Source organism: Xenopus tropicalis, chromosome 6 (genome assembly GCF_000004195.4).
Source record: "Xenopus tropicalis strain Nigerian chromosome 6, UCB_Xtro_10.0, whole genome shotgun sequence".
NCBI classification, from domain to species: Eukaryota; Metazoa; Chordata; class Amphibia; order Anura; family Pipidae; genus Xenopus; species Xenopus tropicalis.
Window position 1 is genome coordinate 39,980,067 of NC_030682.2, and position 26,283 is coordinate 40,006,349.

At 45.3% G+C, this 26,283-nt stretch overlaps 2 protein-coding genes and 2 long non-coding RNA genes across 6 annotated transcripts; 2 read left to right on the forward strand and 2 right to left on the reverse strand.

The window, feature by feature from the left end:
• Nucleotides 1-116: 116 nt before the first annotated feature.
• On the reverse strand, nucleotides 117-1,881 carry LOC100498194 (nuclear pore complex protein Nup160). Its single transcript, XM_031904073.1, has 5 exons — nucleotides 1,820-1,881; nucleotides 1,178-1,319; nucleotides 903-1,028; nucleotides 453-557; nucleotides 117-343 (listed from the first exon to the last, which is right to left on the reverse strand). Exons 2-5 carry the CDS (start codon nucleotides 1,292-1,294, stop codon nucleotides 242-244), a joined length of 450 nt encoding a protein of 149 aa, XP_031759933.1. The 5' UTR covers nucleotides 1,295-1,319; nucleotides 1,820-1,881; the 3' UTR covers nucleotides 117-241.
• A 2,745-nt stretch (nucleotides 1,882-4,626) lies between these two features.
• LOC101732127 lies at nucleotides 4,627-7,522 on the forward strand. Of its 2 annotated transcripts, none has more exons than XR_004223214.1 (3): nucleotides 4,627-6,011; nucleotides 6,658-6,865; nucleotides 7,021-7,522. It is a non-coding gene; the product is annotated as an uncharacterized LOC101732127 (long non-coding RNA). The 2 variants fall into 2 exon arrangements; XR_004223213.1 differs by having other exon boundaries at nucleotides 4,627-5,720; nucleotides 5,836-6,865.
• Nucleotides 7,523-10,431: 2,909 nt separating this feature from the next.
• Nucleotides 10,432-17,609, reverse strand: LOC101735026 (nuclear pore complex protein Nup160-like). 2 transcript variants are annotated; one of them, XM_031904070.1, is made up of 10 exons: nucleotides 17,500-17,609; nucleotides 14,122-14,258; nucleotides 13,138-13,301; nucleotides 12,827-12,974; nucleotides 12,639-12,747; nucleotides 12,131-12,254; nucleotides 11,491-11,632; nucleotides 11,217-11,342; nucleotides 10,767-10,871; nucleotides 10,432-10,658 (listed from the first exon to the last, which is right to left on the reverse strand). In XM_031904070.1, exons 7-10 carry the CDS (start codon nucleotides 11,605-11,607, stop codon nucleotides 10,557-10,559), a joined length of 450 nt encoding a protein of 149 aa, XP_031759930.1. In that variant the 5' UTR covers nucleotides 11,608-11,632; nucleotides 12,131-12,254; nucleotides 12,639-12,747; nucleotides 12,827-12,974; nucleotides 13,138-13,301; nucleotides 14,122-14,258; nucleotides 17,500-17,609; the 3' UTR covers nucleotides 10,432-10,556. The 2 variants fall into 2 exon arrangements, with proteins under 2 accessions (XP_031759930.1, XP_031759932.1); XM_031904072.1 differs by lacking the exon at nucleotides 12,131-12,254.
• On the forward strand, nucleotides 16,510-21,909 carry LOC116411575. Its single transcript, XR_004223212.1, has 2 exons — nucleotides 16,510-16,998; nucleotides 21,438-21,909. It is a non-coding gene; the product is annotated as an uncharacterized LOC116411575 (long non-coding RNA).
• Nucleotides 21,910-26,283: the final 4,374 nt, after the last annotated feature.

Below are 26,283 nucleotides of genomic sequence, written 5' to 3' on the forward strand. Positions count from 1 at the left end.
GAAAAAGAGGCAAATACCAACAGCAAACACAGTGTATGAATCTATATATTCAGTAGGACATGTGGCAGGGGGTTTGGGGCTGATTAGGAAATGGCCCACAGACAGACAGACATAGGAACATCATACAAAATAGTTTATTTTTACAAAACAGAAAACTAATGACATTATTATGAATTCTACACTGAATTATAAACATGGTGCCTGGTTTCCATCGGTTCCTCAGAGCCATCACTGCGCAACTTTACGCCCGTACCGGCTTCTGCACTAATTTTTTGTAGTCGTCGGTGGCTTTCTTCAGCTTCTGGAAATATTCATCCATTTTCCTCTGGAGTTTGCCCAGAATCTGCAGGGAAAAAAGGAGAGAGAATATTTTGGTTGCTGCTGTCAAATTCATGGGTGAAGTAAATTTTGAAAAGATTTATATGAAACAGGGAGGGAAGCAGGGAACTTACGGCCTGATTGTGTTGGTTATTTTCATTCTCGCCCAGAGCCAGTCGGAGATGGTCAATAGCTGAATAAGGGAACCAGACCAACTGAGACGTTGCAGAGAGAGGAGCCTGAGAAAAATAGAAATGTCACAACGTCATGATATTTACTAATATTATTCTTTGTACAGTGCTAGCCTGCTCAAGTGGGACTCCCAGTCCAATCTGGATGAAACCCATGGAAACAAAGAACACAAACTCCATACAGAGAGTGCCCAGGGTAGAAATGAACTCAGCTCCCCAGGGTTACATGGCAGCCATGCTAACCCAGCAATGTCCCCTAGCCTAGCTGAATGAGGAATGTCTCTGGGGCTCAAGTATAAATCCATATTCTGTGGCACAGAACACAAACGCATCATGCAAATATTCAGTGATGGCTTCTGTATGAGCGTCTTTATGTAACAGGGAGGCACTTACCTGTATTCCAAAATACTGGTGGCCTTTGCCTAGAAGTGCGTCTACATATTCTAACACCAGCTCTGCAGCCTCTTCCAGCAGGTCATACTTGAGGTAAAGCCGGAGCAGTTCTGCTGCATCCATAGCCTGAAATTGGACACGCATTTGCAGAACGTTACAGCCGGAGAAACAACCGCTAGAGCTTTAGTATGGAGGAAGTGACTGACAGGGACTGGGAGGGACTGGGCCGGTGTGGGAGGCTGCTACCCCGCAGTATAAAGCAATAGGATACATACCTTGTAACGGTTTATTAACCAGTTGGGCAGAGGGACTCCGTGAGACAGCAGTTTATTTATGATACAGTGATGATACATTGTGTTCTTTGACTCGTATTTATCCAGATAGGAGATCATTAACCGCCATGCTTGATCTGTAGCACTAACAGGAGATGGGACATAGGTCATCAGTGTGTAACCTGTCTGCATGTAAGCGGCCTACACAATTCATATAGCCAAGTAATGCAATCTCTTATCATTCTGGGGACTCCAGGCCACACTGAAGGGCTAAGTCTGTGTGGCTGCTGCAATACTGCCTGCAGAAAGGGATCTACACTGGGCAGTGGCAGCTCTATTTCTCATAGGTCTATACCAATGAGCTATAATACGCTGCCTATAGATCTTTCTTACATAGCAAGGCATATTAAATAAATGTAAATAAAGCACAAACTAGCTATACACCATGTCTCCATTCCAACGGATGTTACATGTGGGTTGAAAAGCCTTAAACATTACTACTTCCCCCCCGCTTTACTGAAATACTCACTCAGTTTCGGTTCCTTTGAACTCACTGACATGACAAGCCCTTTGGCACGTTGCACAGAGCTGACCAGCACTTAAAGCATTATTCTATCTAGGTGTCAGATGAAAAAAATGAAATACCTGGACTCCTTGATAGTAATAACAGTCGCCAGTTGATTGGCTGCCAGCCATTCCCATGCCTCAGCTGCTGCCTCCCCGCCCTGCTGCAACCTGATGCATCTGAACTTGCACTAATTCAGAGCTTAAGGGCAAAGACACACGGGGAAACTAGTCACCATGATTTTTAAAAACCACAGTCGCAACTAATTTCACACAGAAATGTACAAGTCGCTGCATGTTAAATATACCACTAAGCAAAATCACCATTATTATAGCCCTGGCAATTAGTCACAAGCTCATTTTCAAAAAATCCAAAAAATTATGCACAACTGTACTCCCCTCCTATTTTTCTATGGGATCCCCTCTATTTGAGAGCTGCCATTATTGATACCCCCCGGCCCATGTATTGGTACATTCTGTTTAACACTCAGACTTTCAGTATCTCTTGCTAGTAATGATGGCATCACATGGGCTGGAGCAAGGGATTGTGGGAGTTCTAGTAACAGCTGAGCGCTTCATGTTATGTAGCCATGATCTCTAACATCAGGAGGCCCCCAGCCAATCACTATTGTCACATACCCAAAGGCCAGCTGTGCATGCTGGGAGTTTGTCAGGCCAAACTGCATTCTGGGAAAGGAATCTCTTTCCTGCTTCAACTGTGCCCATTTTTATGGGAATCCCTAAAAGCTACAGAATGCAGAGCCAGGGGGATTTCAAAGGTCAAATGATCTGATTCCTTTTACAGATGGGTGAGATTTAGATGGGATCCGATCCGCAGGTCCCCTCACTATCCGGCATCAGTTTATAGGCACGGCCATTTGTTCCTAAGAATTCTGCTCTGCCCAGAGGTAGTTAGCACCTCCATAGATACAGTATATATATATATATATGTTACACAAACCTACAGCTCCCAGCATGCCCAGATAGCCTTTGCAGCTCCCCTTCTGAACTAAGAAACACAAGTAGGGGGGTCAGTACAAGATGGCACAGATATTTCAGCAGTTACTGGGCTGCATCTGCCCCATCAGCCGCTCCTTACAGCTGGGTGCCATGTATAATGCCAGGCATGACAGGAGCGCATTGGAGTATAACAGTGTCAGTTCCCCAACCTGTGGCCCCCCAGCTGTTACTGAACTACGGCTCCCTGCTTCCCTGTCAGATCTCCAATCTATGGCGCTCAGTTGTTTGTGACCAATAAAGTATGGTGGGGATATCGAGCTGCTGTGAGGCTGCTCCTCATCGGCAGGGACTGGGCCTCATGTTATAATAGAAAGAAGGGATGGTGCCAAATACAGGGCAATGCTGCAACCTGTTTCACTCTCATTTCAAGGGGAACTTCACCTTATATGCTGTTATTGCACAGATTTATGTTTAGGATGCCATTTAGGGTCTGTTTGTAAAATGGGAGAACTGGTCAAGGGTGTGAGTACTTATATAAGGCAGTGTATCCTGATGTGTGTAGCAGAGAGGCCCAGTGCATATGAGCTCACAATCTCTTTTTTCCCTCTCCCCATAAAGTGAAAATTACGAGCGATTCTGAGCGATTCCGAGCAAATCCGAGTGATTTCAAGGCATTTTTGGCGAGATTTTTTGTGATTTTTTTTTTAGAGATATTCAGCGAGTTTATAACTCATTTTTGACGCTTCTTAGGAAATAACATCTTCCATAGACGTCTGCTGATATCTCTATTTTATACCCAACTGCTCTTTTAAGAGCAAGAAGACCGTGGCGCAATGCCATCCTGCGCCCCCTGGAGGAAGGTAAGGGAGCTGCTACGGTTTCATTTGAATGAAGGGTCTGGATGTACAGAGTATAGAATGTAACAGAATCTTTCTCTTTCCCTCAGCGAGAGGCAGGATCAAGACCCCTCTCCGAGATTTATAAGGTGAGTAGAAAAGAGGGTAAAACTGTGCCCCACTCACTGCTACTGCTGTAGGGGCTGCAGGTTTTGTACCACCGGGGAATATTATGTTATCAATAAAATCCCCCTTTTATTCTATTTTCCAGCCTCCTGATGGTCGGCTGACCACGGGTGTGCTCCTCGGACGGGGCGGCGCTGCAGCCGTTTATAAGGTAAGGACCCCAGCAAATTCCTAGAGGGGTGAAAGTGCTGTCTCTGCCCCTGCCCTGGGCCTAAAGAACACACAAGCTGACATATCAGATTGCTGTTTTGGGGCCACATGGGGCCATTTCTTGAATGTAAGTGAAACCTTTTTGTCTGTGTTACAGGGTCTCCACCATCGCAGAGGAGTGGTGGCCGTGAAGATGGCGAACATCACCTGGGTAGGGAATCTTTCTAGTTCCATTCTCCATAATAATTCCTATTGGTGGGGTTGCCTATGGGAGCTAAAGGGTTTTTTTATTATTCCACCCCAGGATGAGACGTCAGTTCGCAGGGAGCTGAAGTTCCTCCAGCAGTTCGGCGGCCACAAGAACGTCGCCTCTTACCACGGAGCCTATTACCAGGCTCCACTGCAGGAGAACTCATTGGAGCTCCTGGAAGTAAGGAATTATTTGCTGTATCTTGTTCCTCCCTCTTGTGCCAAAGAGATCTCCATTGGAGGAGATATAATCCCTGGCCTGACACCATTTCTTTCTATTGCAGGTTGTTCTTGAGTTCTGTGAGGGGGGCTCCCTCCAGGAACTCATCAACACCAACAGCAAAGCCCTGAAGGAGCCCTGGATTGGTTACATCTGCAGGGAAGTATTAAAGGTAAGGCCAGAATAACCCCTTAAGGACTCATCTATGATTCTGCATTAAAAAAATATATATTGACTTTTTTGTACATCATCATTATGCTAAAATGTATTACACTCTTTGTCGGGAATATTGAAATTCATATCTGTTATATTCTTATAACCTACATCTCTATCCCCCCAGGGGCTCCACCACATCCACCAGCACCGGGCCGTACATAGGGACATCAAGGGCCCGAACATCATGCTGACGAAGGAGGGGAGAGTGAAGCTGAGTGAGTAGAACTTACAGTTATAAGATGAATGGATGGCGGGAAGCTTCTGTGAATATGGAGTCAGAGGGTTTCATAATTCAGGTTTTTATTGTATTGCATTTAAAAAGTCTGTTTCCATTCATAAATATAATCTGTTATTTCAGTCGACTTTGGACTCTGCAGGGACCTGGACCCAAAGACTGGACTGTGCCACGAGCCTGAAGGGACTCCACACTGGATGGCACCCGAGGCCATAAGGTGGAACGGCAAGGACCCGTCGTACGACACCAAAGTGAGTTGCACTTATAATACTTGGCACAACAGGGTGCATTTACCTATCAATGTTAATGGGAGATAGAAGCAGTGGGAGGAGTCGATGGCACTTTCCTTCAGCCTCTCCCCTCCTCTCTGCACAAATGGGTGCTACATTCAGTTAGCGGCAGTTCAGGTTACAGGAGAGCTAAACACGAAGCCATTGGGGCCATTTCTTCCATCAGTGCTAAGTGGGCGAGTTTTAATTGGTTCTGTATTTTCCATTCATTGTATGCAGGCACTGATGGAAGAACCACCCCAGTAACAACTGAATCACCCACTAACCCAGTTCTCTCCTTCTAACGCTCTTTGGTGTCTCTTTTCCAGTGTGACATCTGGTCGCTGGGGATAACCGCCATCGAAATGGCCGAGGGAGAACCACGTAAGTAAATTACAACTCTACATACAGGAGTATTGTTGGTGGGAACCTTATTAATTTATAGAAAAAGTTTTTTTTTCCTGCTAAAAATACTGAATAAGCCCCAATACTTCCCATTCTGATACGGAACATCTGCTGCTCAAAATATTAAATAAATAGCATATAGACATGTTTCATTGTTCTGATATATGTGTTTCTAACTTTCAGCATACTACGACCAACGCCGGGTGGAGCACTTAATAATCAACAACCAACCACCGAAGCTTCGGGCAGAGACCTGGTGAGTCCTTCCCAGCTCATGTCACTAGATGTTCCCACAACTCAGAGCTGAACTGAATGAAATGGGCTCTGTATTCACCAGATAAAGCTAAAAGCTCTTTTTCCTTTCTTTACAGGTCACAACAATTCGTGTCCTTCTTGGACTCCTGCCTGAAGAAGGATCCTGCGGAGCGATGGAGCGCTGAGGAGCTCCTGCAGCACCCCTTCATCGCTGGACTGCCGCCTAAGAAGATCGTCAGGGCTGAGATTCGAGAACATCTTCAGGCTCTGAAGAAGTGGCCGGCCAAGAAAGGTGAGGGGATCCATTGTATCTGGTACAACTGCACCATCAGGAACATTAAACTGAGAAGCTGTTGGGCTTGTTATAGTGGCGCTAGGGATAATGAACATATTTTAAGGGCTACATCACCTTAATATTACATTTCAGTACAATGGTGACAATGGGATTCTAAAGCAATTTACAGTTGGTCTTCAGTTTTCATTTTTGAAGCTTTATTCCATAGCTTTAAATCTCAAGTACTAGTTGGTTGCAGTTACCCTCTCAAGGGACCCAAGTGAGTAATATGGCCGATCATACTGCTGCCATCACACCACAAGTTTGGGTTGAAACAGAAAACCTTTTTTGCCAATGAGCTTAACTGCAGGGGTGTGGGGCTATGGGCCGGCCTGGGGCTAGCTGCAGAGTTGGATGTCTCTTCGGCAAATGAATAGACTCAGTTTAGAGGGCGGGAAATCACTGCAGCTTATATAGTGGGTTTGGATAGAACCCGGGCCCATTTGCTTTATTCCCTCCAGGAACTGCTCTTTGGGAAGGAATTTGTCTGTGGGACATGACATGTTTATATTAAAGTATACTCCTATATTATTTCCAAGCATTTCAACAAAAGCAGGAATGTAATTGTGGCTGTTTCCTTACTGTGGCTTTATTTTCTATACAGGAGTGAAGGAAGCAGCTCTCTGGGCCAGGAAACAGCTGCGTCGCACTTGTTACTTCTGCGCACACAAGACCTTGGCAGAAGAAAAAGCGGCTCAGCAAATGGCACTGGAGGGCTTTCCTTGTTGTTGATCCTGTGGCCAATAACATCTAAAGCCCGGGATGAGTCTCCGCAACAACATCCTAGGAGAAAGAAACACCGACAGAGAAAGGTACCGTCTCCATTAATCAAACAAAATATAAAGACTTAGAAATAGACATTATTCTATAAATAGAGTCTTTTGCACCCATTGTACTGTCAGCCAGTCCTGTGCAAAGGAGAATTCATAATGATACATTACTGACTGATTTTTATTTTATATTACAGCTCCACCAGCAGCGTCCGCACCTCCATCTGAATTCCACCCATGGCTTCTACTTTTCATGCAACTTTGGCTCCACCACCAGTCTCTTCTCCTTCTACTGCTCCTCTCCCACAGACTTTGTCATGCCACAACACCACCTGCATCTACAGCTCCATCTGCATTGCCTATTGCATTTACCACAGCTACATTGTCACTCTTCCACCAGTGGTATATTTTACTTTACAGTACTGCACCTCAACCTGCAGGCTCTTTCTCCAACCTCTGTGCGTCAAACTACCACAGATTGAAAAGCGGCATTCACAGTTCCACCAGCGGTATTCTTGTTTGTAAAGACCGCAGCTTCATCAGTGGAACATTTGCTTGTAAATAACATCCGTCTTTTCATTTATCTTTGGCTCTACCACCAGCCTCTCTTTACTATTCTGCTGACCCTCTTCCAGCAGACCAACCCACTAATACATGACAGCATATGCAGTTCCAGCTACCTTAGCTCAAACAGCGCCTCCATTTTACCCACCAACATTTGCATTTCAAACAACCACAGCTCCAGCAGTTACAGTATATCCGCCATACATTTCCACAGCACTGCTAGCGCCATTCATATTTCACCACAGCTCCACCAGTTGGACCCTCTTTCCTTTATTTTACTAAACCAGTACACCAGCAGGCTCAGCCATCATGCTAATGCACCTCCACCAGCATCTTCTTCTTTCCAAGGCCACCAGTTGGGCATTTTTTTCAACTAACACAGGGGCCTCCTTTTGAATATGTGTAAGAGCAACCAGTTCCAACACTTTTACTAATAGCTGTTGCCTTCACATTCCATCACATTTTAAGCCCTCCTAAATTCCTCCACGCAAAATCATCTCCTAATCCTTTGCTCCATCTGCACCTCCAGTGGTGTTGCTTCTTCAAATCATCTCCTCCAACAATACATTCACCACCTCACAGCACCCTAGCAGATCCCTCCACAATCCACTAAGAATGCTGCTCATACATTAGATTTCTTTAACAAAGGAACATCTATAGGAACATTGACATAATGGCAGAAGTTGATCCAGGGACTTGTCCGATTGCCCTTTGGGAGTCAGGAAGGAATTTTTCCCCCTGAGGCAAATTGGCTCCGGCTTCAAATGGGGGTTTTTGCCTTCCTCTGGACCAACTACTAAATAGGAACATTCCATCTACACTAAAACTTAATAGTGAGTCCTTTCCAACCTAAATTCAAATAAATTTATCTATAATACATAAATATGATATCTATTTTATAATAAATATTTACTACACACTTAAATGGTGTTCTTGTATTTTTATAGTACCACAGTATTGCCAGGGAATATTAGGGAGGATTTGAGCCTGTGGTGCAAGGGAAAAGGGTAAATAAAAAAAAAAGTGAAATCAGGGGGCGGGGGGTTGGTGAAGAGAAGATAAAAATAAATAAAAGTAGGGGATCATTTGGGACCAGCTGATAAACATTTAGTATTATTTGGGCAGCGGAAGGGCAGATCTGTGGGTATAATGCTTCTTTGCATTGTGCATCAGCCCATCCACTAATTGCCCCACTAATAAAAGTATGGCGGAATATTAGGGACCACAGGAAATGTAAAGTAAAGGTGGCGTGGGAGGAAAAGGGCAGAGCAAGGGTTAAGGTTATGTAATTGCAGGGTACAGCCACGTCAGCTTCTCAGGCCCTGGCCTTTAAAGGACAAGGAAAGTCTAATTCACTTGGAGGTGCCAAAATGTTAGGCACCCCCAAGTGACTTAAATCGCTTACCTTGTACCCCGGGGCTGGTGCTCCTGTTAGGAGAAAACAGCACCAGCCCGGGGTACTGTTGACGAGCGCTTCCTTGTTCCCTATTCGCGCTGCTGCTTATTGTCCGGGACAGGCGCATGCCGCAGTACAGTGAAACGCCGATCGCTGCTACCCCGGGCTGGTGCTGTTCTCTCCGTACAGGGGCACCAGCCCGGGGTAAAAGGTTTAAGCGATTTAAGTCACTTGGGGGTGCCTAACATTTTGGAACCCCCAGTGACTTAGACTTTCCAACATTCTGGTTGTAGTGATATGCACCATTTTCTGGCGTTACTTGCTCTTTAAGAAGGTCCCCATTAACCCACAGAATGTGTCAGCGACGCAGTGAGAGTTCAGCTTTTAACGCCATAGGCCTCCTGCCCCTCCCAGCATGGGCAGAGAAATTGGCACAATCTCCCATAATGCAATATGCCAAGCTACGAGATACCTACAGAGGTGAGTTAGGTCCACAATAACGCAGATGATGCCTTCAAATATAACAGTATTAAAAGGAAATCAAAGCAAAATGTTAAAATAAAATAGTTCCCACTGAAAGAGTGTAATTCTTAGCAACTTTCCAATATAAATTCAGGACAAAGCAGTACCTGTCAGTCCCTTAATAATGCCTGCACTGCTGGCTCTGACTATTAAACCAATGTAGCAGCTGCCTAATTAGCCTGTAAGGAAGCAATGCAAGAGATTGTGGTAAATGGAGTCTTGGCAGGAGGGGAGCTGGTTTCTGCTACATTGTTTCCATAGTGAGAACCAGCAGCGAGGACAGAGAGAGAGAAAGATGGTACTGAACGCATATTGGAAAGTTACGTAGAATTATATTCTCTTTCATTTTGCAAAATATCCTGTTTGAATTTTCTTTACAGAGCACTTTACCTTGAAATTATCTTTCTCCATTTCCAGCAAATCAGGTTTGTGACACATAGGAGGCATGGACTGTGCTACCTGCACTACTGGTTCTCACTACTGAAACAATTTAGCAGTTCCCAGCTGGTTAATTAACCTGTAAAAAAAAAGTGTACAAGACATTGTAATAAATAGAGCCATGTTTGGAGAAGAGCTGTTTTCGCTACATTGTTTCCATAGTCAGGACCAGCAGTGAGTGCGGAGACAAAAGCAATGGAAACCTTATCTAAACTTTAGATAACAAAAAAGTATCATCTGTGAACAAGGATGATCATATTCAGGTATCTAGAGATTTAAAATCACATGACATGCGTTCAACTGAACTACAGCCAGATCCTAAAGGATTCTGACTCCCACTGCATAATGGAGACAACCACTAACACCCAGATCCACCCTCATTATGCCAAAAACCTCCCATGATCCACCCAAAATCCAACTCTCCTCTAATCTGTCTCTTGGGCCCTGCCCCACCATGGGGCCCTTGATTCAGTCACCCTCCTGAAAGCTACCCAGCTCTTGTACAGTATGTTGGGCAGACTATGAAAGAATAAAGCAGAAAGCATATTACAGATATCAGTGGATCTGAGCAGGAAAAAGAGGCAAATACCAACAGCAAACACAGTGTATGAATCTATATATTCAGTAGGGCATGTGGCAGGGGGTTTGGGGCTGATTAGGAAATGGCCCACAGACAGACAGACATAGGAACATCATACAAAATAGTTTATTTTTACAAAACAGAAAACTAATGACATTATTATGAATTCTACACTGAATTATAAACATGGTGCCTGGTTTCCATCGGTTCCTCAGAGCCATCACTGCGCAACTTTATGCCCGTACCGGCTTCTGCACTAATTTTTTGTAGTCGTCGGTGGCTTTCTTCAGCTTCTGGAAATATTCATCCATTTTCCTCTGGAGTTTGCCCAGAATCTGCAGGGAAAAAAGGAGAGAGAATATTTTGGTTGCTGCTGTCAAATTCATGGGTGAAGTAAATTTTGAAAGATTTATATGAAACAGGGAGGGAAGCAGGGAACTTACGGCCTGATTGTGTTGGTTATTTTCATTCTCGCCCAGAGCCAGTCGGAGATGGTCAATAGCTGAATAAGGGAACCAGACCAACTGAGACGTTGCAGAGAGAGGAGCCTGAGAAAAATAGAAATGTCACAACGTCATGATATTTACTAATATTATTCTTTGTACAGTGCTAGCCTGCTCAAGTGGGACTCCCAGTCCAATCTGGATGAAACCCATGGAAACAAAGAACACAAACTCCATACAGAGAGTGCCCAGGGTAGAAATGAACTCAGCTCCCAAGGCTTACATGGCAGCCATGCTAACCCAGCAATGTCCCCTAGCCTAGCTGAATGAGGAATGTCTCTGGGGCTCAAGTATAAATCCATATTCTGTGGCACAGAACACAAACGCATCATGCAAATATTCAGTGATGGCTTCTGTATGAGCGTCTTTATGTAACAGGGAGGCACTTACCTGTATTCCAAAATACTGGTGGCCTTTGCCTAGAAGTGCGTCTACATATTCTAACACCAGCTCTGCAGCCTCTTCCAGCAGGTCATACTTGAGGTAAAGCCGGAGCAGTTCTGCTGCATCCATAGCCTGAAATTGGACACGCATTTGCAGAACGTTACAGCCGGAGAAACAAACGCTAGAGCTTTAGTATGGAGGAAGTGACTGACAGGGACTGGAGGGACTGGGCCGGTGTGGGAGGCTGCTACCCCGCAGTATAAAGCAATAGGATACATACCTTGTAACGGTTTATTAACCAGTTGGGCAGAGGGACTCCGTGAGACAGCAGTTTATTTATGATACAGTGATGATACATTGTGTTCTTTGACTCGTATTTATCCAGATAGGAGATCATTAACCGCCATGCTTCATCTGTAGCACTAACAGGAGATGGGACATAGGTCATCAGTGTGTAACCTGTCTGCATGTAAGCGGCCTACACAACTCATATAGCCAAGTAATGCACTCTCTTATCATTCTGGGGACTCCAGGCCACACTGAAGGGCTAAGTCTGTATGGCTGCTGCAATACTGCTTGCAGAAAGGGATCTACACTGGGCAGTGGCAGCTCTATTTCTCATAGGTCTATACCAATGAGCTATAATACCCTGCCTATAGATCTTTTACATAGCAAGGCATATTAAATAAATGTAAATAAAGCACAAACTAGCTATACACCATGTCTCCATTCCAACGGATGTTACATGTAGGAGAAAAGCCTTAAACATTACTACTTCCCCCCCCGCTTTACTGAAATACTCACTCAGTTTCGGTTCCTTTGAACTCACTGACATGACAAGCCCTTTGGCACGTTGCACAGAGCTGACCAGCACTTAAAGCATTATTCTATCTAGGTGTCAGATGAAAAAAATGAAATACCTGGACTCCTTGATAGTAATAACAGTCGCCAGTTGATTGGCTGCCAGCCATTCCCATGCCTCAGCCTGAGCTGCCTCCCCGCCCTGCTGCAACCTGATGCATCTGAACTTGCACTAATTCAGAGCTTAAGGGCAAAGACACACGGGGAAACTAGTCACCATGATTTTTAAAAACCACAGTCGCAACTAATTTCACACAGAAATGTACAAGTCGCTGCATGTTAAATATACCACTAAGCAAAAATCACCATTATTATAGCCCTGGCAATTAGTCACAAGCTCATTTTCAAAAAATCCAAAAAATTATGCACAACTAGATTTACCTATATCATTTGCAACTTTCAGCCAATTCCTTTGCTGGTGTCTTACAGGAACTTGTATAAAGGATTAAGATGTGCTTTTCAATACACTGCCCAGGAAATAAAGCACAGCCAGTCCCTAATGCCGCACTCTTGATGATCAATATTTAATATTCACTGTCCCAACAATTCCCTATAAAGTATACGCACCTTCTTTACTTCTTTCTTAGTAATGATGGGTAAACTGATGCTTCTTATGGTTTCTTCTTTTGCCTCCTTAGAGGGCCCGCAGGAAACCTCAGAGGCCCCAACTGTAGCACTAAAAGCAAATACACAATCATTATACCTCAGAAAAATTTTACCAAAATAAATGGGTTAAACCTGAATGATGTCGGCACCTGTTTGTGTATCCTTGAACCCCTTGAACTTGTGTGGCGAGACACTGGGGCAGTTCCCAGGTCACTTCATTGGTCTGAGTGTTCCAATAATAATGACAGCCTGTATTTTCATCCCATACTTCCTGCCAATCGCCCATCTCAATTGCAACTGGGAAGAAATGAAAGGGTATATAAGAAACAGTACCATCATCCAACAAATGGAAAACTAAAGACAAACTGCTACTGCGGTTACAAAGAAAAAAATGAAGACACCTTTATCAGTTTTGCATTCAAACACAGAAGTCAATGACAGCCATCACAGGAAATCTCACCTCCAGCCAGAGAGCACTGAGTCTCAAACTGCCACGCATGTCCTGCCAAACTCTGGTCTCCTCCATTATGTGTGGCGGTGGTTAAAGAATGAGCATCTTTGGGATCAGGCCTTGGTGGTGTTGGACACACGGCAGATGTGACAGAGAGTGATAGCATCAATTTCCTAAACAGTAAAAGCAAAGACATCAAAATATCAGTAAATCATGTTTTCTATTGCCTTCATACTACACACTCACCATAACTCAACATTAGTCATTACCCTGTTTAACTAAAGGTGGCCATACACTGTAAGATCCGCTCGCTAAGCAAGGTCGCCAAGCGAGTGGATCTTCTTCCGATATGCCCACCTACAGTAAAACTCAAACCTGCCCCATCAGGATTTCAGGGTCGTTGGTGCCAAATTGGTCTAAAGGACCGATATCGACAGCTAAAATTGCCCCGTGTATGGTCACCTTAACATTCCACCCCCCAAAAAACTCTAGGTTCCCTCAGTTCTTTTCCTTAAACTCATGCTTATCCAAATTGTTCCCATTCCCCTAACATCTTAAACCACCTACAGTTAATTGCCCTTATAAAACGACCCAGATTCCGGAAAAAAACACAATAACACACAAAAGCAAAACATGCTGTGCTGGCAGAACAACTGGGAGGTCAGAGTTTAATGCACTGCTGTTCTGACCTCTGAACCACTTGCAGAGCAGTGGTTGGATGAGGTGAAGGGACACAGTGCTCTGACACGGCTCACACTGCAGGGTAAAACATAATCCAACAGGCAGGTAGAACAGCTATAGTAGTCACACTGAGAACCCCACTGAAGATTTACACCAATGGCCTATCATTTGCAGCCCTGACCCTACTGCTGGATCTGCTTCAAAAAATAATGGTCAGACTGTGACTGCATTTTAATAAAGACCCGCAGAAGTGATTACAATACTCAGATCATTAGTACAGTACAGTGGTTAAAGTACAGCCAGGTTCTGTACCGCAAGGAAATTAGCCAAGGTGCTGTCAATATCTGCAGATGTGTTGGCCTTTGTAGAAGATCCTACTGAGGCTTTTACAGGAGAGTCAGTTTCTTCTTCATCACTATCTGTGTATGCGCCCAGCAAACAGAGTCCACCTGCAATAAAAAGGCACAAATTAAATGCTAGTATATAAATTATATCTATATATATATATATATATATCTATATATAGCTATGAGAAATGTCAGCACTCACAGGATTTCATAAGCGATTTCAACAAAACAAAGGAACAAAAATGAAGATATGAGGTGAGATTTATTAGTCCTACGTTTCAGTTCCCTACTGGAACCTTCGTCAGGGACACAAACGTGTGTACAGAGCAGCGTTTAAATGCATAGTTTGGCGCCAAACCGTGTGTTGCTAGGCGACCAAAACAAAAGTAGTGCCCAAACACAAAACAAACACAAAAGACATACAAAATAAAAATTACAGTGGAAAGAGTTTCACAAACATATGTGTGATGTCGTTATTGAGCCAAATATCCTTACCCAAGAAGCGATCGGAAAAGTCAAATGTGCCCAGTGCGCTGGAGTGGAGAGGCAGAGAGCTGACCTGTCACTAATATAGAGACGCCGCCCCCCGTAACATACTTGGAGTGCTCCATAGCAACAGCAATCGAAGAGAAGGCATCAAAGGGTATAAGTGCAATCAGAAGGGCTCTTTCCAACAACCCACCCAGCAAAACTCCCATTGAATTCCTTCTACAACTTTTAGAACTGACACTGACCAGAAACTATTTCCGCTTTGAAAACTCATATTACCTCCAAATCTCCGGTACCGCAATGGGTAGTGCGCTGGCACTGTCATATGCCAACCTGTATATGCTTGACTTTGAATCAGCACACATTTTACCCCTACTGGGCAGGCACATTCTTACGTATTTTCGTTACATTGACGATCTGTTTATGATCTGGATGGATGGGGCAGATAGCATGTTAGACTTCCACCAGAGCCTGAATGAACTGGATAATCCAATTAAACTTACTCTGAATTACCATCATGACATTGTAGATTTCCTAGACCTAAATATTTTCAAAACAGGCTCAGGTCTTGGCACAAGATTATTTAGAAAACCAACTGACCGCAACTCAATTCTCCATGCCTCTAGCCACCATCCCCCGGCCACCATTAGGGGTATCCACTTTTCTCAGTTTCTACGGGTAATTAGGAATAATAGTTCACCGGATACTGCAAAAATTCAACTTGATTAAATGTATAACAGATTTTTAGAACGGGGTTATACGGCTACACAGCTTGACCTACAACTTCAGAGAGCACAGCTTCATACACAAGATGAACTACTACAAAGAAGTGACAGTAATAAGACCCAACCCACTCCTCTGATATTCACCACTACATACAATTCCATGTCGCCACAATTGTCTAAACATATCCAGAACAATTGGCCAATGATTAGCCAAGATGAGACCCTTTCACTATACCAAGCAAAAAAACCTTTGATGGGCTATAAAAGGAACAGCAGCCTCAGAGACCTACTAGTCAAAACGGATTATAAGGGCCATTCTGCTCCACTGACCAATTGGCTCTCTACACACAAGAAGAATGGATGCTATAAGTGTCCAGACTGCGTTACATGCAGATGTCTTTTAACGGGACCTGATTTCCCACATCCCCATACGGGCAAAAGATTCAAGATCAATCATAGACTGTCATGCACTTGTACATATGTGATTTACATTATTACTTGTCCATGTGGGTTATACTATGTTGGCAAGACGATCACAACCCTGCGAGAACGTATAGGGAATCACCGCTCGGCAGTGAGGCAAGGCGGACCAACCGGTGTCTAGACATTTCCTCAGAATGAAACATTCCCTTCCTACCTTTAGGTGTATGGCTATTGAATTCCAACCCACCCTATCACGGGGGGGCAATAGGGACCAAGCTCTCCTACAAAGAGAATCTAGATGGATCCATAAATTGGATTGCGTGTCTCCCAGAGGACTTAACGAGACTTTACCTCTGGGCTGCTTTATCTAAAACCAGGCTCCCCTCACTGTTTCGTTTTGTATCCAGTTCACTACAATCCTGAGTTTGTGCAACTTTGTATCTGTTTCGTTACAATGTTGATTTGTACAACTGAATGACTACTTCATTCTTGATATACTGCCTTTTGTCTCTCCGTTGGTGTGCACTACATTCCAAACCTCTATGTATTAGATGTTCGTTGCTTTAACATCCCCCCTTGGTGCGGACCCTCATGGGCAGAATATAGAGAGGTAGCAGGAGTACCTCTATTGCCCTAAATTATGAAAAGGTAGCAGGAGTACCTCCCACTTGCCCCGATTCATGTGCTGTGATATGAGTAACTTGGAAGGTAGCAGGAGTACCTCCCTCAGCCCCTCGTCACCATACGCGCGCAGGTGACAGGGGCGCAGAGTAGCAGTGACCTGTTCAATTAGCCCCGCGGGGGGCAGACGGAACCCACCCCCCCCTCACCCGCTCCACAAGTTTGCCCTCGGTAACGATAGGTACCCGCTGACTACGCTCCCTCCTATCCCGCTATTGCCCGATGGGGGCCGAACTCTATGGGTGGTTGGCGGATCTGGCCGAAACCAGCGATGCCTTACCACCCACAGTCCTTTATTTGTATGCGAGGGACGAGCGGCATTATGATGCGCTATGGCGCTCGGGTACAGTAAGACGCGCTTGTGTCTAAATGAGGGTCTTTGATGCCTTCTCTTCGATTGCTGTTGCTATGGAGCACTCCAAGTATGTTACGGGGGGCGGCGTCTCTATATTAGTGACAGGTCAGCTCTCTGCCTCTCCACTCCAGCGCACTGGGCACATTTGACTTTTCAGATCGCTTCTTGGGTAAGGATATTTGGCTCAATAACGACATCACACATATGTTTGTGAAACTCTTTCCACTGTAATTTTTATTTTGTATGTCTTTTGTGTTCGTTTTGTGTTTGGGCACTACTTTCGTTTTGGTCGCCTAGCAACACACGGTTTGGCGCCAAACTATGCATTTAAACTCTGCTCTGTACACACGTTTGTGTCCCTGACTAAGGTTCCAGTAGGGAACTGAAACGTAGGACTAATAAATCTCACCTCATATCTTCATTTTTGTTCCTTTGTTTTGTTGAAATCGCTTATGAAATCCTGTGAGTGCTGACATTTCTCATAGCCATATGATCTCCTCAGCTCTGGCACCCAGGTATTTACAAGTTATTTGGTGTGCTCTCCACCCTATGTTCTATATATATATATATATATATATATATATATATATATATATATATATATATATATGTGTGTGTGTGTAAATACCTATGGAAAACAGAAAACATGATGCCCCATAAAGATCCTTACCGGTGGGTTTAACCACTGCGGGCTGCAGTTCAGTGATTCCGCCTGTAGGAGGTGCCATTTTCTGGGCATCACCATCGTCTAAAAACAATAGGGAAATGTGCATGAATATTTTAGAACATGGAATGTCATTCTTACCAAACACAATATCAAGGAAATACCCCCACACTTTTATTTCTGTGGATGTGCCACTGTAACTGGCCTGAGAGATAGCTGCGTAGCCCCCCCACAAAGTAACACATTATGACTGCGCTGTGTCCCAGCTTAGCGGCTGCACAAAAGCATTTCTCTATGGCAGGGATCCCCAACCTTTCTTACTCGTGAGCCACAGTCAAATGTGAAAACACTTGGGGAGCAACACAAGCATCATAAAAGTTCATGGAGGTGCCAAATAAGGGCTGTGATTGGCTCTTAGGGGCCTCTATGCACACTATCACCTTACAGGGGGCTTTATTTGGCAGTAAATCTTGTTTTTATTCAACCAAAACTTGCCCCCAAGTCAGGAATTCAAAAATAACTCCCTGGTTTGGGGGCACTGAGAGCAACATCCAAGGGGTTGGTGAGCAATATGTTGCCCCCGAATCACTGGTTGGGGATCACTGCTCTATGGGATAATATTGCATTATAGTCAGTTTCCCCACCAAGCCCCCACTTGAACATTTGAGGACATGCACAAATAGTAAATGTGGGTTCCCCACAGAACAATGGTAATTGCTTTTCAGCCCCCTATACACCCACCATACTGTCCCCCCCCATGCGCCCATACTGAACCCCATACAGGCCCCCCTATGCACCCATACAGCCCCCCCATACACTCATACTGGCCCCCCCATACACTCATACTGCCCCCCCATACACTCATACTGCCCCCCCATACACCCATACTGCCCCCCCATACACTCATACTGCCCCCCCCCATACACTCATACTGCCCCCATACACTCATACTGCCCCCCATATACCCATACTGCCCCCATACACTCATACTGCCCCCCCCACACTCATACTGCCCCCCCCCACACTCATACTGCCCCCCCCCACACTCATACTGCCCCCCCATACACTCATACTGGCCTCCCCATACACTCATACTGCCCCCCCATACACTCATACTGTGCCTCTGCTTTTCTGTGGGCCTTAGAGGGGGGGATCATTCTGCCTCTGGTTTTCTGTGGGCCTTGGGGGGGGGGATCACTGTGCCTCTGGTTTTCTGTGGGCCTTGGGGGGGGGGATCACTGTGCCTCTGCTTTTCTGTGGGCCTTCGGGGGGGGGATCATTCTGCCTCTGGTTTTCTGTGGGCCTTGGGGGGGGGATCACTGTGCCTCTGGTTTTCTGTGGGCCTTGGGGGGGGATCACTGTGCCTCTGCTTTTCTGTGGGCCTTCGGGGGGGGGGGGAATCACTGTGCCTCTGGTTTTCTGTGGGCCTTGGGGGGGGGGGGATCACTGTGCCTCTGCTTTTCTGTGGGCCTTCGGGGGGGGGGGAATCACTGTGCCTCTGGTTTTCTGTGGGCCTTGGGGGGGGGGATCACTGTGCCTCTGGTTTTCTGTGGGCCTTGGGGGGGGGGATCACTGTGCCTCTGGTTTTCTGTGGGCCTTGGGGGGGGGGGGGATCACTGTGCCTCTGGTTCTCTGTGGGCCTTAGGGGGGGGATCATTCTGCCTCTGGTTTTCTGTGGGCCTTGGGGGGGAATCACTGTGCCTCTGGTTTTCTGTGGGCCTTGGGGGGGGGGATCATTCTGCCTCTGGTTTTCTGTGGGCCTTGGGGGGGGATCACTGTGTCTCTGGTTTTCTGTGGGCCTTGGGGGGGGGGGGGATCACTGTGCCTCTGGTTTTCTGTGGGCCTTGGGGGGGGATCACTTTGCCTCTGGTTCTCTGTGGGCCTTGGGGGGGGGATCATTCTGCCTCTGGTTTTCTGTGGGCCTTGGGGGGGGATCACTGTGCTTCTGGTTTTCTGTGGGCCTTGGTGGGGGAATCACTGTGTCTCTGGTTTTCTGTGGGCCTTGGTGGGGGAATCACTGTGTCTCTGGTTTTCTGTGGGCCTTGGGGGGGATCACTGTGCCACTGGTTTTCTGTGGGCCTTGGGGGGGGGGGATCACTGTGCCTCTGGTTTTCTGTGGGCCTTGGGGGGGGGGGGGTCATTCTGCCTCTGGTTTTCTGTGGGCCTTGGGGGGGGGGATCACTGTGCCTCTGGTTTTCTGTGGGCCTTGGGGGGGGGGGGATCATTCTGCCTCTGGTTTTCTGTGGGCCTTGGGGGGGGGGATCACTGTGCCTCTGGTTCTCTGTGGGCCTTGGGGGGGGGATCATTCTGCCTCTGGTTTTCTGTGGGCCTTGGGGGGGAATCACTGTGTCTCTGGTTTTCTGTGGGCCTTGGGGGGGGTGGAATCACTGTGCCTCTGGTTTTCTGTGGGCCTTGGGGGGGGGGAGGGATCATTCTACCTCTGGTTTTCTGTGGGCCTTGGGGGGGGGATCACTGTGTCTCTGGTTTTCTGTGGGCCTTGGGGGGGGGGGGGATCACTGTGCCTCTGGTTTTCTGTGGGCCTTGGGGGGGGGGTCATTCTGCCTCTTGTTTTCTGTGGGCCTTGGGGGGGGGGGGATCACTGTGCCTCTGGTTTTCTGCGGGCCTTGGGGGGGGGGATCACTGTGCCTCTGGTTTTCTGTGGGCCTTGGGGGGGGGATCATTCTGCCTCTGGTTTTCTGTGGGCCTTGGGGGGGGGATCACTGTGTCTCTGGTTTTCTGTGGGCCTTGGGGGGGGGGGGGATCATTCTGCCTCTGGTTTTCTGTGGGCCTTGGGGGGGGGGGATCACTGTGCCTCTGGTTTTCTGTGGGCCTTGGGGGGGAATCACTGTGCCTCTGGTTTTCTGTGGGCCTTGGGGGGGGATCACTGTGCCTCTGGTTTTCTGATGACCTTGGGGGGGGTATCATTGTGTCTCTGGTTTTCTGTGGACCTTGGGGGGGGGGGGGGGGGTATCATTGTGCCTCTGGTTTTTTGTGGGCCTTGGGGGGGATCACTGTGCCTCTGGTTTTCTGTGGGCCTTGGGGGGGGGATCACTGTGCCTCTGGTTTTCTGATGACCTTGGGGGGGGTATCATTGTGTCTCTGGTTTTCTGTGGACCTTGGGGGGGGGTATCATTGTGCCTCGGATTTTCTTTGGTCTATTGTTGGGGGATCACTGTGCCTCTGAATGTTGGTGGGTCATTCTGCCTCTTAGTTAGGGGAGGGGGAGTCAATGTATCTTTGAAAGTCGATGGGGTGGTGGGTCACTGTGCCAGTCTTGAGAAATCCCTCGTCCTCCTGTAGTGGGCTATGGCTTCTCATCCCTTTTTATTATAACTTAAAGGAGAATTCAACCCCCTTGATTTTAAGTCCCCATCTGCCCCCCCCGCCTCAGTTTGTCCCCCTCCCTGCCTCCCCCCTGTACAGTCTTGAGCCGGAATCCTTCTCCCTCCAGAAATAGTGACCGGAAAAGCAGAGTAAGTGCGGCGGAGCTCCCAGACGCCATGTTTTTGTCTTCTTTCTCCTCTTCGACTCATCCTGTATCCTTTGGCGAATGCGTATTTTTCAAACCCAGAAATTTGCTACAACTGCGCATGCGCCAGAACGCCGCTCCATTCATGAAGATTAAGAAGATGGCGGCTGGGAGCTCCGCTGCACTCACTCTGCTTTTCCGGTCACTATTTCTGGAGGGAGAAGGATTCAGGCGCAAGACTGTACAGGGGGGAGGCAGGGAGGGGGACAAACTGAGGCGGGGGGGGCAGATGGGGACTTAAAATCAAGGGGGAGGCAGGGGGGGGGGGCAGATGGGGACTTAACATAAAGTGTGCTTGAAATCTCCTTTAATTCACAGAACTATTTAATTTTAGTAATTGTTCAGTGGTATCAGATTTTTCAATTTATTTAGATAAGAATGTGTTAAATTGATTCTTTTTTCTCCTGTTTTACAGCTGCTGTTGGAATCCTCACATCCCGACTCCTTTTGTCTCTATCGTTTGGTGCATTTTCCTATTGTTTTGCCAGGAATGGAAGTGGTAGTCGTTAAAGAAAAGCTTCGGTTTTATTTATTGTGTCCTAGATTTGTTGTCTGATCCTGCTTCGTGTTTTCATTTATGTTTTAATAAAATTATAAATAAAATTACTTTTTTGTTTTGAAGTACATTTTTTTTTGTCTACTTTTTAGGATTGAATACATAACTTTATTTACTTGGCTAGAAATAAACTATGCACATGTTTATTTGATTGTATTGTAAGTCCTGGCTAAAGAGAGCTGTAGTTCTGTAATATGCGTGCAATTCATTTTGCACAAACAGAGAAAAAGTATTTTCACCACACTTTTTTTAATGTGTTAAAATAAAGTAGAACTCTTGTTTAAGCTTTAGTTTGTGAGAACATAAATAAATGTATCATTCATGTATCTAATCTATACGTCTGTATTGGCTGCTTTCATTTATTCTTTTAGAAATATCATTAAATCCTCCAGTGCCACTGGTTATTTCTTTGATTTGCAACTATCTACCCCTGTTCCGACAGGCGCTAGTCACTATTTTTTGGCCATAGGAGGATGCCATTAGGCTCAATGTCCGATTTCATTATTTCTAAACTAGTACAGTTCTGCCATGTTTGACATTCTAGGTCAGTGATCCCAACCAGTGGCTCATGTACAAAATGTTGCACTGCAACCCCTTAATGTTGCTCCCACTGGCCTCAAATCAGGTGTTTTTTTTTTTTTTTTTAAATTCTATTGTTGGAGGCAAGTTTTGGTTCCAGATAAAAAAGATGTACTTGTAGGGGGGGGGGGGTACAGCCTGGTGCTAAAGGTTTTTCCACACATGTGCACAGGACTTCACAATCTGGAACACTTTTATTTATACAGGCATGCAGTCATCACACGATTCTTAACAGATACACGTTGTTACCTATCACACCACCGCTGCCTCCCATCAAAAGACTCTTAAACTAAGGCGTGGCTCCTATTTATACTCTGCTGCTCACTAACTCCCTCTAGTGATGGGGGAACTGCACTACACTAAGTTTTCCCTATCTCATCTTTTCCCATCTAGTGGCCATTCCTGGTAGTACACTCTGACAATGTTCATACATACATGTTAACCTCTTACATGCTTTTCCAAAAGCACATACATTTTCACATACACATTTCAACCTTTACATACACATACATACCATCCCCTGCATATTCATATAAAAAAAACACTACACATTATTGGTCACACCCTTACATACTGCCAAAAAGAGCCTCAAAGTAGGTTGACAACCCACATAGGGGCTACCGAATGGCCAATCACTTATTTGACACCCCTTGTCTGAATGTTGCTCACAGGTTCAAAAGGTTGGGGATCCCTGCTCTAGGCACTGCTTCTCCACAGCTGTCTGAACCACTGTTCTGCTCAGAGGGTGTGGATTTTATTATAGCAATGCCAAACCAAGCCATTCAGGGCTTTATTTGCACATCTAAAAAACACAGCTTGAGGTCTACATCTGTGTTTTTTAGATGTGCAAATAAAGGTTAATCGATTTTAATATCACCTGTTGCGGCTTTTTTATGCTGACCTGGAGTGCACTGCCAATGTGTGAAGTCCTTGCCATCCTAGGCCCGGGCCTTTGTGGCCTCGCCACAAATCTGGGCCTGAGGATCAGGAATCAGGGAACCAACAAAGCAGTATTCAGAGCACCTAGGAGCAAGGACTATAAAAGGCAATGAGTCAGTGCAGAGCAGGAGGTCATATAGCCAGACTAATACTTTACACTGATGACCTATGGCCAGATTAACATTGGGAGAAAAAGGTATGCCTACTTTCAAATAAAGGGATAGCAATAGCAGTGAACATTGCCCTTAGCTGCCTGCTCATATAGAGTAGAGGTACTACAGACAACATGAAAATACCAGATTATTAATTCAACTCCAGGCAGGATGTGAGAAGTTTCATGGATTGTTTATACAGATACCATTCATTATGCCATATTTACCATTTATTTATGTTTTTTATGCAATAGTTATGTAAAAAAAGACATTGTTTGCCCAGGTACAGTTACCATACCAACTTATCAGCAGTAAGCTTTTATTGCATCACAGAAAACATTTAACTGGTGTGAAAAAAATTACATTAATAAGGTTAAGGTCACTTAACTGGAAGGCAGTATCTGATTTATGCTTTAACGGACTTGTTTCTATCCCTATACTGGACGTGTCAGGTATTTGCCTATTACAGATTGTCCCTGTACTAAGTTAGAGAAGGTCCTTGGACTGGATGGGAATTAGCTGGTTCTTAAATGAACTGAGTAGTTTCTATGTCTATACTGGACCTGTCAGGTATTTGCCTAATACAGTTGGTCCCTTTACTGTTAGAAAAGGTCCTTAGACAGGATAGGAATTAGCTTGTTTATATATGAACCAACTAGTTCCTATCCCTTTACTGGACCTGCCAGGTATTTGCCAAATACCGATGGTCCCAAAATTGTTAGAAAGGTCCTTAGACAGGATAGGAATTAGCTTGTTCATAAATGAAGGGACTAGTTCCTATCCCTTTACTGGACCTGTCAGTTATTTGCCTAATACAGAAGGGCCCTGGCAGGATAGGTCCTTAAGGTGCCCATACACCATAAGATCCGCTCGCTTGGCGATGTCGCCAAGCGAACGGATCTTCACCCGATATCCCCACCTACGGGTGGGCGATATCGGGTAGCAAGCTGCTTTAAAAAAAAAAAAATCCAATCGCTTGGCCCTGGGGCCAAACGATCGGATTACATTTGAGTTTATGGGGCAGTCGGTTCGGGGACCGCATCAACGAGCCGATGCGGTCCCCGATCCGACCGGATTTTCTAACCTGGCCAATCGAGATCTGGCCAATTTCAGGCCAGATATCGGTCGGCCAGGCAGCTCTGTTCTGCCCCATACACGGTCCAAGGGACCGATATCGGCAGCTATAGTCGGCCCGTGTATGGGTACCTTTAGGCAGGATAGGTCTCTTTCCTGTTTGAAAGGTCCTTAGAAAGGATAGGAATTAGCTTGTTCATATATGAACCGACTAGTTCCTATCCCTTTGCTGGACCTGTTAGAAATTTGCCTAAAACAGATGGTCCCTGAACTGTTAGAAATGTCCTTACACCGGATAGGAATTAACTTGTTTATATATGAACCAACTAGTTCCTATCCCTTTACTGGACCTGTCAGTTATTTACCAAATACAGAAGGTCCCTGTACTATTAAAAACGTCCTTAGGCAGGATATGTCCTTTACCTGTTTGAAAGGTCCTTAGAAAGGATAGGAATTAGCTTGTTCATATATGAACCGACTAGTTCCTATCCCTTTACTGGACCTGTCAGGTATTTTGCTAAAATAGATGATTTCTTTCCTGTTGGAAAAGGTCCTTAGACAGGATAGGAATTAGCTTGTTCATAAATGAAGGGACTAGTTCCTATCTGTTTACTGGACCTGTCAGTTATTTGCCTAATACAGAAGGTCCCTGTACTGCTAAAAACATCCTTAGGCAGGATAGCTCTCTTTCCTGTTTGAAAGGTCCTTAGAAAGGATAGGAATTAGCTTGTTCACATATGAACCGACTAGTTCCTATCCCTTTACTGGACCTGTCAGGTATTTGCCTAATACAGAGGGTCCCTTTATTGTTAGAGAAGGTCCTTAGACAGGATAGGAATTAGCTTGTTCATATATAAAGGGACTAGTTCCTATTCCTTTACTGGACCTGTCAGGTATTTGCCTATTACTGATGGTCCTTGTATTATTAGAAACGTCCTTAGACAGTATAGGAATTAGCTTGTTCATAAATGAACTGACTAGTTCCTATCCCTTTACTGGACCTGTTAGCTATTTCCCTAATACTGATGGTTGCTTTACTGTTAGAGAAGTTCCTTAGACAGGATAAGAATTAGCTTATTCATATATGAACCGACTAGTTTCTATCCCTTTACTGGACCTGTCAGGTATTTGTCTAATACAGATGGTCCTTTTACTGTTAGGAAAGGTCCTTAGACAGGATAAGGATTAGCTTGTTCATAAATAAAGGGACTAGTTCCTATCCCTTTACTGGACCTGTCAGGTAGTTGACTAAAGGTGGCCACACACGTGGCGATCTGACGATGCACGAAACATCGTCAGATCCGCCACACAACATTCAGGGCTGAAACAGCAGATAAGGAGGTAGAGACAATAGGATTTCCTTCTGCCGATTCAGCCCTGACGGCAGATTTTGGCCAGGCGCCTTCTATGGTGCTCGATCAAAATTTTCTAACCTGGCCGATCGGCGAGTCGACCGATATCAGCAGCATCCTGCGATATCGGTCAACTCGCCGACATGCCATACACGCACCGAATATCGTACGAAACGAGGTTTCATACGATATTATCGGTGCATGTATGGCCAGCTTAATACAGTTAGTCCCTGTCCTGTTAGAAACGTCCTTAGACAGGATGGGAATTAGCTTGTTCATATATGAACCGACTAGTTCCTATCCCCTTACTGGACCTGTTAGTAAATTGCCTAATACAGATGGTCCCTTTATTGTTAGAGAAGGGCCTTAGACAGTATGGGAATTAGCTTGTTTATAAATGAACCAACTAGTTCCTATCCCTTTACTGGACCTCATATGAAGTAGCAATAAAACAGCTGAACACAGGATGATGGATTTCACACATCTTATATAAGAATAACTAATGTCTCAAAAAATAGTTAATTTAATGAGCAGCAAATTAGTTTCTATCTATTTAACATACCAAAAGATTCATATATTGTGTGGGCCTTTACAAGGATGGGAAATAGC